The following is a 13,929-nucleotide window of genomic DNA, read 5'->3' on the forward strand; positions in this document are numbered from 1 at the left end:
TGTGATGTAGTTATAGCGTAAATGCGAGGCAAGGTCGTAATATTTAAGCATGACAATTTATATTTTACTCTTATCAATGTTATCTAAAGGTCAATTTGAAAATTTTCTAAAATATTTTGTCAATTTCAAGACATTATTAAAAACTGTACAGAAAATCAAATGGTGGAATATGTGAAACATATTATAACAGAAGTAGAATGGTGTAATATTTTTTTTATTAAATTTAATGTCTCATTAAACAGTGAGGTGTAGGCATAAACACACAACACAAATCAGGGATATAAGGAATAGAATTGGTCATGGCATACAATAAGTAACCATCTAACACTTCCTTGAAGAGACTTTTGAACGACAAGGAAAACAACTATCTAAACAGCCGGACCAGGGTTCTAGCCAGTCAGTATATGAGTACTATGTACCACCTCTTTCTACAATCTGTTTATTAAGAGATTAGAGGATTATAGGAGATACTGGAGAGTTGTATAAATTATTCCTGGGAATGATGAATGTATCACCATCACCATCACCATGGCCACTACCAACCAAAACCACTTGAATCTGTGGGGTATTATGAACACACATTTCGTGATATAAGTCACAGTAAACAACAAAGGATGTGAAGTTTCCACAGAAAGATGCTATGTGATAACAAATACAATATTTTTTTTGTTAAACTTTTATTATTGATGATGATGTGATGGTATTTACTGTAACCTTCAAGCATGAGTGCACATTTAGGATTGTATTTGTCGCACAAGTGCTAAGTTACATCCCACACGTGTGTATCATTGCTGGTATAAAGCAAATAAAAGGTTAGCAATGTGATTTTGTGGCACATATTTCTTTAAACACAGTTTGACCTAAACAATATTTGACAACCACAACCACAACCACAAACACCACCACAAACACCACCACCAACACCACCACCACCACCACCACCACCAAAAAAAAACACCAAAACCCCCACTCCCCATCTATACTAACCACCACCCCCCAACCACCAGGAAATACTGAGTCAGGAGTCTCAGCTGTAAGACAGTAAACTTGCATACCAGTGAACTCAGGTTAAAATCCTGGTCCAGAAATGCTGCTTTTGTTTTTCATGGTGTCTTAAAACCACTCCAGGCAAATTCTTGAAATTGTGCAGGAAAAAAAAAAGGTAATTTTCATGAATATCTCAGGTTCAGAACCTAAAAATATGAAGGTGAAGGAAGATTAAACATCCTATTTACCCGTGATGTGTGAAATATCATCAGTGCAAGCTCACAAACATACACAGAGTCTTAACAGAACCACAAAAGAATTAAGGCCCATGCAAAGCATATGGTCACATGTCACATGGGGGACACCAGGACCCTGCTTCACCAAGGTACACGTTTGTTCAAAACAAGTAAGATTTAAAAGGTTTGTAAAAATAATGTAATTATGTGTTTTTACAAAGGTACAAGAAATTACTTGAATTACTAAACTGGTTGTTTCTGACAATTGTACAGCTTGTTAGTAACAAGTTTAGGTGCCAAACTTGTAATTGACAATTGTAATTTACCAAGTTATTTGACATGTCTTGAAAGGTATGTGGACAGCTTCTTTACAAGTGAAAAAGAAACTTTGACTAGCAAAATGACATATAGTTAAGGTTGATTGAGTAAGATAAATGCATGGTAAGTGAGGTTATGTAAGGTTAGTTAGGTTATGAAGCACATATTTTGTAAATAAGTAGGCTACTTTAAACTGTATTATATATTAAATAAGCAATAAAAATAAACAAATATGTTCTTGTTTAATATTCAGCTATATATTATGTGAATATCTATGAATATAAACTAACAATTTTTGTTTTCAAATTTTGCCACAAAACATTACAAGTGTAAATACAATCTTTGTCTAGCACCACTTAACCTAGTATAGCACATTTGTTATGAATTTATTCCAACACAGGTTTTTTTTATTAAAGAACTTGAAAATGGTCCAAAAAATATGGCCATGTGATTTTTTTTTGTAAGAATCATGATTTTATTTCAAGTTGCGAGAGTTTTTGACATCTTTCAACTTACCCAAATAAATGTAAGCCTTACGCATAATTTATATTGACAGGTTATGTATGCTACAAGCAACCTAAACTTGCAACTGACACTTGTTGTTAACGCTTATCGCAGACAAGTTAAGTATGGTATACTTTTACTGACAAATAATTTATTTTTTTATAAGATATGTGAAACACTTGTTCGTAAAATTTTGTGATTATAGGTGCTTATTTCAGACAATTGTTACTTACAAAGCCCCTTATATAATGCAACAACATGTAAATAACACCTTCGCAGATTCCACTTTTCGCTTCAACAGCCTCCCCCTCCCGCGGCAAGGCATGAACTAACCATCAAGCTTGAGCAGCAACGCTGGAACTCGGGAGTCAGTCCAATCAGTCTAATGTCCTACCTGACACATTAGTTTTAATGTAAGTTTCATATTATGACGTTAACTGGTAATTGAAAATTACTGTTTCAATTTTGTGTTCAAACTGCATATACTTACACAAATGTATTCAACACATTTTTAAATTATTTAGGGGCACTTCCAGAGGCATGGCTAAAGAAACTTTGGTGGGCTGAGTCTAATTTACAATGTAGCTAAAAAAAACGTAACTGCTCCGAGATTATACTAAAGTCCTTCAGAACCTATTTATTACACATGCTTTGCTTCAAAACATTCAAACAGGCGTAGAACATTATAATTGTGCAAGAACAAAAAAAAAAGTAAACAATTAAAATTACATACCTATTCTGAATCAGAAAGGCGGCTTTCCGCACTATCTGAATAACTTGCGGTCTCACTATCAATTGAACATCTGAAATTTATTATTATCTTATCGATTTCAATGTCCATTTTCCGGTCACTCTTCACACTGTGTTCTTCTATATTTTTCGTGTGCCTCCAACACACTTTCTACTTGTCCACAGAATAGCTGCTGAACAACTTCTCACACAAATTTTTTATAGTCTAGCCAATAAGAGATTTCTTCCTTGATTTAGTTCTTCAATCAGGTTCAGATCAGCATAATATGGAGGCAGACAAATGACACTGTGACCAGGCCACATTACGTAATTCATTATTTTAAATTATTTTGCTGTTGGCACACTTTTTATTAAAAGCAAAAATTTGTTTCATCATTGTTGCAGAGAATGCAGTTTTGTTGTATATCAGTCAGTGTAGGTTGTCTTGTTTCAGGATGATGCTATTAAAGCTCGTGAATATTTCTCTGCACAACACCGCATGTAAAAGTGTCTACTTCTATTACTTTCCTGTGGTCTGTTTTCTTGCATGTAGGTGTCGAAAAAGTCAAACTAATTCTGATTTTTGCCTTACCCTCCACCAGAATTAATTCAACTGTTGATAAGACTTCTCTTGCCGCACTTGTTTTTTCAGCGACATTGTGCATCAATTCATACAACTAACTCTTTTTGTTCGAGAGGCGTTGCTGGCAGCTGCTCGAATAACCCCCTTCCCTTCCTGATGCGCTCATCGAATGACCAACTGGTGACATTGCATTTTGTTGTCTTAAAATAAACAGTTTTATTTTTAAAAAATTATTTAAAGTTTTCTTCCTTTTTTTTTTTTAGCTAATTAAATTTTACCATCAGATCGGTGTTGTTGGAAATGCCATTGATGTAATATTTAACTCTCTACAGAACCAAAATAAAAAAAAACTCAAAATATTGTCAAAATAATAACATTTGTTTATTTACTATGAAATATAATTAGCTGAAGGGGATGCTATGCCAAATGCACTTGCTAAAAACAGAGAGGGGTACCAAAACATATTTTCACATATAGCCAAAAATCAATCTCTAATGAAAACATCACATATTCCCGTTAGAAAACCTAGTATATAAGTAATAAATTAAAAAATTCAGCTGCTTCTTGACATACAAACATTTAGTCAAACTTTTATATACAAGCATAAATATCATTGTCTTACCTTCCATCTGTCTGTAGACCTGCAAAATCATCCATTGGACAGCCAATAAACATCAAAATTCCCATTCCTAAACAAAAAGATACCATTTTTTTAAGCAATCACTAAATAATTTGAATGAGCAAAAGTGCATGAAGAAAACAGATATTTACTATTACATTAGCAGCTTATATAAAAATTCTTTCACAAATGAAGTCATCTAAATTTTAATAGTCAAACCTAATAAGGATCAAATTTCATTACAAAATATGTTAGCACAAAGGCTGAAATCAATATATTATAAATACAAGATAAATTCATCAAACTCTCAATACATAATATAGGTTATGAGGTCGGCCGGGGCTTCCCTACCCCCCCCCCCCTCCCCCAAATGAACCTGGCGAGACTCCGCTCCCTTCCCTGACCTTAGCCAACCTTTCCTGGTATTTGTACCGCCATTGTACGTAATCATGTGTATTCAAACACAGCCATGACGTCGGAAGACACCCTGTCATGTAGTGATTCATACCCCTTTTCAATAAACTAGTGTATTTCTAATTCTTTAATCTTGGTCCCCTAGTTTTTTTTTATTTCAGCAGACTGACAATAAAGCACCCTGTTTTTTTTATTAATTTAAGTAACTATGTATCCCGAAGAAAAAAAACGGAGCCGAACAGTCCCGAGTGGACTCGAACTTAGCCGAAGCAGGTATTATTTTAAATATTAAAAGATAAATTACTGTTTGCTATTAACTATCGAAGGCATGAAAGAACGTGCCTCAATTGCGTGTCTCGTGTGAGTTTCATTAATAACCCATGGCACGAATATAAATAAGCGTGATGGATTGCTCGCTCGGCACGAAGGCGCTATGATGTTCTGGAGCTCACTCTGCCGGCCCAGTCTGTCACCTGTTGCCATCACCGAGTATTAGTTATGTTTTTTATATAATTAAATGATAATCTATATCGCATTCTTTATATCCTCAGCGCTTGCCTCGGTCGGCAGACTGCTTAGTTAATTATTCTTTAACTCATTCGTGGGACTTTGAAATCAACTACGTGAATCCTTTGTGCGAACACGAGGGTGGTTCGCAACGCAACTAAAACGGATCGTGCCACAGGTTTTTTTTATCAGCTTAAGACAGGCATGTACGAGGACGTGAAGTATTTGAATAAAACACGAGTGTGATAATTTGTGTTGCTTTCTAGCCACGTGCCAACCATCTGCAGGTATCAGGCATGTGGGAATTTCTGAAGAGCCCACATAAACTTCCATCTGTGTAAGCGTGCCAGATGCAGAGAGCGGGCCAGGTCTGGATAATTTCTGGCTAATTAAGGACGTTCAGAATCTCGCTTCCACACGGACGTCGTCACGCCCTGAGAGCTGTCTCCACCATGTCAGTGTGCCCTTTTCGTACGGTGGCGCCCATTTACTAACCTTCGTAACAAAACCCAACCCTCCACCTTACAACAGTTACTTTTACGGACTTAAATCCTCAACTTTGTCCTACAATTTTTTTTGGTTCGATGATAACATATTATTCATTTTGTAAAGGGCTTAAGTTACAAGCTAGTTTTTGCCAATCAATTGTCATATACTTAACTTTCTTTTGGTTAGCAACAAATTTATAATTGAGAAAATTAAACATCATTACATTAAAAATTAGTCAAATAGAAAATTTTACTGTAATACAGAAAATAGTTTAAATCTTCAATAAATTATAAAAGTTACTTTAATAATGTTCAGGAATCTAAACTTAACGTGGTGTAAACGTTTTTGATGCAATGGAAATTTTCTGAGAGATTGCAGATTATTTAATGTTTGCTTAAAATAAAGTGCTAATATTTGCTAAACACCTGTTATTTAGATGATGCTTAAAAAGTACAAAATATTAAATTTCACTGAAATTGGAAATTGGTTAACTTCGAAAGTTAAAAAAAAAAAAAATTAAATCAACAGATTTTTAAAACCTAGAAGTACAGAATGTTATTCTGATGGAAAATCTAATTTATAAACCTTTATTAATAAATTATTTTTCTGATGTTCATATATTGCAACTTATTTTGTAATATGATGTTCAAGTTTTGAGTGACATTGTACAACAATGGAATGTGAAGATAGTCACTAAGGAATTGAGAGGTCACTAATATTTTGATACATTTACACAAAAATTCACAGATTTTCAAAAAACATTATAGGAAAAAACAATACTGATTGCAAGCAATAATATTGGGAACACATGTTATGCATTAATAAATGTCTCAAGAGGCATCTAAAAAGACTTTTATAACCTCTCTCTGCAATAAATTGTTTAAATAATTATGCATAGGCTTATTAAAAAAAAAAAAAAACATTTTCATTGTTGGAGTTGAATAGTATGCATATAAAGTATATACTTAAATTTAGAAAACACCAATGCCCAATTACTGAAATTCTAATACAATCTTGACAAATGCATTAAAACTTATCCACCTCTTAACCCAAAAATAAAATTTTTACACATAATGTTAGTTTTTATAGATTTTTTTTTTCAAGTAATAAAACATGATGCGGAGCAAAATGAAGCATTATAACAGTTGAGAATATATTTTTAATTTTTGGTACAATTGTTCTAAACCTTATAAAATCGACAAAAGCATAATGTAACAGAGAGTCATACCTATAGCATAGACTACAGCAGTAAATGCAATCCATGCTGCAACAAATCTTGCATTTGGCTTTACTCGCAGGATAAAGACTCCACTGATGATGATGCCCAAACCCATAACGAGTATTCCACCTACACCTGTTGATAAATACATAATATTAAAAAAAAATTACAAGCACTACTAAAATTAATACTGAAGATAATAACACAAGAGTGGGATTGTATATGCTAAAATCTTCAAAATATAAAGCAGTTACTAAATATCATTTAATCATCTTTCAAAATGGAGATCAAGTTCTATGATGTATTTACTGAATAAGTTCCAAATGATGCATTGAATATGCCCTGTCAGTGGCGGTAATTCCTCGTGAATCATCTGATACACTTGTATATTAATAATATTGCATAATATAAAGTCGGAGACATTACTTAGCCAGGAGCTAAATTTATCGGCAATTTGTTGAGGCGTTAACGATCCAGTCACAAAAACCACTATTCAAGCTTTTATGGAAGTATCGCAATAAAGTATTGTATGTACCCAGTTGGAGCGTAGAAGCATGGGCAACACACGGCTGCCCAGCGTGCAGTCAGTAATGTTCCAAAATTTGCTAAAAATAGTTCCAACTCCTAAGGAAGCCAAAAGAGGAAGATGCGTTCATTATCAATTTTACCAGCCGACAGAAGTATTGAAAAGTAGATTAGGCTGAAGAGAGATGATTAATTTTATTTTGACCAAAGAATGGTTAAGACTTAAGTAACATTTTAAGAGTTTGTTGTCATCTTAATAATTTATAAAATGTTAAAATGTTAAGTTTGTTATGTAGACACATAAGTATCTACCACTATGTCACTTTACTAACCACTCAGTCAAAAATTTGTCCCCTTATGAATAAAAGTTAAAATAGTGTATCATTCCATTTATTCGACATTATAATAAAATAATGTTTTTAATTATTACATGCTAAATACAAAAGGTGTTAACCAATGTTTCATCATAATTATTTTGTGACATGAACAATATTTTAAACTTTATTGTCTTTATATGAAAAAAAATGTGACAGAGTGGTATTAAGTAACTTTTTTTTAAAATTGGTAATAATCATTCTGCCATATTGAGCTAGAAAAAAAAGAAGTGTTTATATTCTAGTTAAGCAGAGGAATAAAAACATGATGATTTCATTTTGCATGACAAATAATAAAGTAAAACATTTTCGTGACTAAGGTGTTTATTTTTGTTACCATTACTGAAAAAATGTAAAATTTAGAAAAAAATACAAGTAATACTTCAATGCACAGTTTGCTTCTGGAATCTACGATAGGCAATAATCCATATTACATTTCATTAAAGAAATGACGTGTATTTTTTTATCAAATAAAAAATTAATAGCTGACTCTTAGTAAAAAAAAATGAACTTCCCTTATATGTATGTGTGTTTGTATCTACATCTATATTTGATTAACCTAAACCCCATTTATTTTACAAATGACTGATTCGAGGATGGCTTAAAAACTAAACAACCGCAAACATTTAAAAATGCTACATCATTAAGTTCACAGTTAAGAAAATAAATAAAATGTTGGAGTACAGAAATAACATCGCAAGTAAAAAATAATATATTTTTAATAATTTAGTTAAGAGAAAGGACACAGTTAACACAGATGCAGAAAAATAGAGAACCACTTTAAAACTCAACAATGTTTTGAAAATAACAATATGGGGCCTACAATCTTTATTAGGGATGGGGCGACCGAATCCAATATCCGCCGAATCCGCCGAATCCTAGGGATTCGAAGATTCGGCGGGTCTGATATAGGATTCGTCAAAGGATTCGGTTTTTTACTATTTACGGGAAAAAAAATACAGTAAAATTCACGAGGTCCCGCATGGTAGGTTTTTCCGTATAAAGCGTTTAAATTGCCCGAGGTCTCATCATTTACGCCATTAAATGTGTGACATAAAGTCCGTTAAAATTTTTTCTGAAACTTTCTGTCTAAATAATGGCGCACGTAAATATGAAAAAAAGACAAATGAACAACAACATACGAAGAAATATGGATGATGTACCATAACTACAGTACAAACCCAATAGATATTTTAAGATAATTACCATAATAAGAACTAAAGATTCTTTGTAGATACCATAATTACTACAGAAGCATGATGGCTACCATATTTGCACTATATTTACCGTAACAACCGAGATGTATATTTACCGTGATAGTAATGTATTATTTATTTATGACATATTAAATTAAAGAACATTGTTGAAAAAAAAAAGGATGTTAAACTTTGATATGTACGGTTGGCACATTTTGCTAAGAAATAATGTGATGTGAAAGAATGCAGTACTACTACGAAAAGTGAAAATGGTACTCGTGGATTTTTAGGTTATGTCAGTCTCTTTCGTTTTTCAGTAATATCGGCCGAAAATTAACAAGCGTACTGTATCGGAGGTCGGCAGAAATGCCGATTCAACTAAATATTGGCAAAATCGGCTTCTTCAATACAGCTCTACATTTAATGACATGAGTAAACATATTTCAGATTTCAGGATATTGAAAAAGACTTTAATTTCCATGTAGGTTTATGTGTGTATGTTTTTTTTTGCAAGTGTAAATTGAATGAAGTAAAATGCTTTTATTTTTATTACTTTCAATTGATTAAACTTTAATGACCAGTTACAGATATTTATGACACTAATTTTGAGGTTAAGCAATTTTACTAAAGCATTCCAGCCAAGCAGGTTGCCAGCGATAGACGCTTCTCTTCTGCTGGAAACACTATCTCATCTCCAATCGTAGAGCTAATTTAACTCCTGAACGTGCAGAACAAATTATTGTTCTGCATGATAGATTAAAGAACAGAATTTAATACTCTGTGACAATCTCTCTCAGAATTATTGTGCTGAAAAGTGGAAATGTTGAAACAATGTAAATGTACTTTTCAAACAACATGATTTTTGGTGCTAAGTTTGTTGAAGCTCAGTAAGGACTCCAGAAAAATTGACAAGGATGAAATTTTCCCAAAGATATGTTACATTTACACAAACATATACTTGGTTATGTTAGTTGGATGATATCAGTTACTAATAAACCAATGGAAACAGGTAAGATTCAATGGGAAAAAAAATGTTATTTTTTTCTAGCAGTGCAAAATGTAAACACACACTTTCAATACTTACCCAAAATTAATAAGCCCACTTCATTTTAATACTTTATTCAAACATTATACTAAGGTTAAGATAAAAATAATTTCCCAAAAGTGTAACTGTACCACAAAAGCTCGAGCTCGGCTCGAAGTAAAATTCTTAGGCTCGCAGACCTCTAGCTTATTTATAGAAGAAATCCTAACCGCTAATCTGTACTGAAACTGAAATTTCTCAAGAAAATATTTTTGTCTTTATATACACTTAGGCTATACCAGAAATGTACCAAACTACATGTGATAAAGTCAAGGGACTTTTAGTGCAAGCAGAATACATCTCACTTACATTAGATATGTGGACATCATCTGTTAAAAGATTCGGATTCGGGTTCGAGATTCGGCAATTCCAGTCGAGGATTTGAGTTAGGATTCGGATTCGAGGAAATCAGGATTCGCCCCATCCCTAATCTTTATAATAGTAGTTTGGCTTCTGGGTTGTAGCAGTGCCCTTGGCGAATAATTCACCGACGTTTCGGTCAACATTGCAGTCGCCATCATCAGGGAGCAGAGTACGTAACTGCTCCCTGATGATGGCGACTGCAATGTCGACTGAAACGTCGGTGAATTATTCGCCAAGGACACGGCTACAACCCAGAAGCCAAGCTACTTCAGACAACGGCCGTGAAAGCCTGCGAACATTATTAATCTTTATAATAATCATGCAAACACTTGAATTACGACTGTAACTTAATGTCTTACCTGATACCATGTTAGCAGTGTAAGCAGCCAGTCTGAACTGAGACTCAAGATATTTAGGCAAAAATGTATACAGGCCAGCAATAGGCAAGATATGCAGTACGCTGCTGGCTGTCCGATACATCAAAATGTCGTTCTTCAGCAATCGTTTGACCGCCTTTGGGAAATCTGCAACATTTCATTTGTTGTGGCATGAATAGATTTACAAAATGTAGTCGATTAGTGTAAACTAAAATTTCATTCATTAATTTCATTAATCAGAAAATAAATTACTATTTACATTAAAACACTTTATTCACATCCATCAAAAAAATTCCACTGGTGTATCAAAATGTCTCAACAGGATTTTATGTTATTTTCCACATCATTCCCAACAAAGAGATTCTCACTGCTGTGGTAAATGGGAGAAACCTGCTCTGCTATGCTACACATGTTTAGTAGGTCACACACACTCTCCTAGTGCTGAGATAATTTTTTCCAAACATCCAAATTTATGTGTTATTTTTATTAATACCCGTTTGATTAAGGAAAATACAAAAAAATCCATTCGTTCATTTTGATTCAGGACTTTGGACCTGCAACTAGCGAATCTAAAATATAGTATAGTTTATTTATATATTTATTGCCATCCTGAACTTAATACGAAGACATGACATCTCTTTATACTTCGGTCTCCAGTAGCTGACTTTTGTGTGGAATATTTCAAAGCATGGTGTAATGCACAGTGGAGTGTTGCAGATCTTGCAGTAGTAGCGAGTTTCTTTGCCCTACTTGTTTTTGTGCATACCACATATTTTCTCGTTGGACTTTTCTTTGTGATTACTGCCAGTACAACTGGAAAGTGACTTCCTGAGACAACATTGATTCTTATCATTTGAACATATTCCGCCACAGGTCAGCTGTCGCATGCCAGTACGATGTTGCAAACCCATGAGCCTAGAATAATGCATTGATTTGGTTGGAAGTGCGTAGATAACCTTCTAAGACTATTCAGCCATAGCTACTGAAACTGGTCTTTGATATACTGCAAATCACCATTTAGTCTACACATTTAACGACGAAGTTTGTTCATTGTGAAATTAAACATGGAATTTAATAAAAATGCCCTTGCAGTTAATAAAATAAGTATTGGTAAGTTTAAGAAAGAATTTCGGCTTTAATCTCCAACCCAGACGCTTGTGGTGCGCTGGGGCCGAGATTAAAATTCGTCGAGAATATTTTACGTTTTTATGTCTTCCAGTGCTCAAAATGATATGCAATTGTGGCCCCGGGCACGAAATTTTATTTATAATTCATTAATAGTAATGCCCCTCGCGATAAACAAAGGAAAATATGTATTAACAAGTGCCTGGTTGCCGCGGAAGCAGATAGATAGCACGATTCATTTGGTTCGCGTCCGTCACCATAGATGACAGCACCGTAGGGGAATAATATTATTTCGTTTTTATAATACGATTTTATAACAAATACGCATCCCAAATACACCAAACGTATTTATAATGTGTTACAATATTTTTTTAAAACATTGTGCAAAAGATCCCAGGTGTAATTTGAATTATTATGTGTAACTGTAAAACACCATTGTTCGTACAAAAACGTATTTGAAAATTCAACATTACTTTAAAATAACCGTACTGATTGTGCTGAAAATCGGTGGACAATCGTTAAATTACATAATATTAATAATTCAAACAACAAAAACATGATTGAAAAGTCAAATTGATGGTTGTTCCAATCGAGTGGAAGAGAGATGCGGCGCAAGCGTACAATGAGCGTAACGGGACACATTGTAGTGGGACAATGTGCGTTATGGGACATTTTTTCGTGCAGTGGGCGTTCATCGATTTATTAGACGTTGTCAAGTCAAAAAGGGGGAAGAAAAAGTTAGAAAGAATAGTGATAAGCTGAATAAATTATTTTTTTTAATTACAAAAAGAGTTTGTTTCTTCTACAACATTTCAGTTTTTTTAAGTTACGTACTTATTCTCGTAGCCTATGTATATGTGCACACATTGTCACTCCTATTTCATTTGTTTTGTAAGTTGTCAGATTTATTTATTCTTATAAAAAGTGATTACATGTAGCTGTATTTATAATCCATCATAAAACCTGCAGATGGTCCTTTCTTGCATGCAGTGCCTACCTGCTTGAGGTGCGTGCCTGCAGACAGAGTCTACCAACACGCAGTGCCTGAATTTTGTCGCTTACTCATGTTTATATTTTTTGTATAAGTCTTTATTTGATTGTTTATATTTTGTGCCCATCTTATGAGTTCTTTAACTGTTGGTAGGCATGGTACAAATAAAAAATAAATAAAAAATAAATAAAAAATAAATAATATTTATCCATACAAGTTGATACAAATGTTTGCTAAAAACTATACAGAAGCATTTCAAATAGAAAAATTCATTTACTGAAAAAATGTGGGAGAAAAAGTGGAACATTATTGTCAATTATTCCAGTACACAAACAAAATAAATCAACCAAAAAAAAAAGTTCTAAAATTTTTTTTTAATGTATCCAATCATACCTCGAAGGCTAGGGTTCTTTTTTCCTTTCTTCAGCATTCTCGGAGTGGTTCGACTTGTACTCAACCTCTTGGGAAATGAAAACATTGCCAGAGAGGCAAGTAAAAGTAGACCTGACACCATAACCAACCCTGGAAAAATACATAAACATACAAGTAAAATACTACTTAACATGTAAAAAAATTTGAATGAGGGTCACACACACCAAAAACTTCTATTGTTAGTTATTCTCTAATGTCTTTCACCATATGAATAATTACTAAAAAAAAATTTATAACTGTCAATAAGCAGACGAAAATAGAATGACCTATACAAAGAAGCAGATACAACGTCAAACAAAACTTGCTAAGTATCAAAAAGTCCCTATGTGTCCCGGACACATCCTGACCACGCATGTCCCACAAACCGTTCGTCCGAAAAACAAGAACCCAAGGAACGTTAAAGCACACAGTACAAAGAAATAAACATACTTCAAACCGTTCGTCCGAAAAACAAGAACCCAAGGAACATTAAAGCACACAGTACAAAGAAATAAACATACTTAAATTTAGATGGTGACGGATGAAATATTACAAACACAAGGGCCACATAAGCTTTAACATTTACTGCTACGTTAATAAAGCGCAGTCACCGTGCACTTTAGAAAGTAATAACGAACGTAACTTACAACTGACCCAAACAAGCTCAGCCAGGAGTTCCCGTCGTGGTGATGATACAGCACTAATGTCACCTTATGCTACCTATGATACATGTCAGAGCTGAAACTGGAGCAAGACCTAAACAGAGGGAGGACATCCACTCTTTAACTACGCGGAGGGCACAAGGGCACATGCGCAGAGCATAAGAGTGGGGAAGTAGGGAAATGACAAGGAAAAAAATTGATGGAGATGGAGATGAA

At 33.9% G+C, this 13,929-nt stretch overlaps 1 protein-coding gene across 4 annotated transcripts in view; it reads right to left on the reverse strand.

Moving 5' to 3' along the window:
• Positions 1-13,929, reverse strand: part of LOC134529835 (solute carrier organic anion transporter family member 74D-like) — a 105,635-nt gene that overhangs the window by 26,746 nt on the left and 64,960 nt on the right. For all 4 annotated transcript variants that reach the window (XM_063364324.1, XM_063364325.1, XM_063364326.1 and 1 more), the window contains 4 exons: positions 13,034-13,162; positions 10,507-10,671; positions 6,615-6,740; positions 3,980-4,046 (listed from right to left, as the gene is read on the reverse strand). In XM_063364324.1, the coding sequence (XP_063220394.1) occupies positions 3,980-4,046; positions 6,615-6,740; positions 10,507-10,671; positions 13,034-13,162 (487 nt within the window). The remainder of the gene's footprint in view (positions 1-3,979; positions 4,047-6,614; positions 6,741-10,506; positions 10,672-13,033; positions 13,163-13,929) is intronic.

The sequence above is a fragment of the Bacillus rossius genome, chromosome 2 (assembly GCF_032445375.1).
Source record: "Bacillus rossius redtenbacheri isolate Brsri chromosome 2, Brsri_v3, whole genome shotgun sequence".
In the NCBI taxonomy this organism is placed as follows: Eukaryota; Metazoa; Arthropoda; class Insecta; order Phasmatodea; family Bacillidae; genus Bacillus; species Bacillus rossius.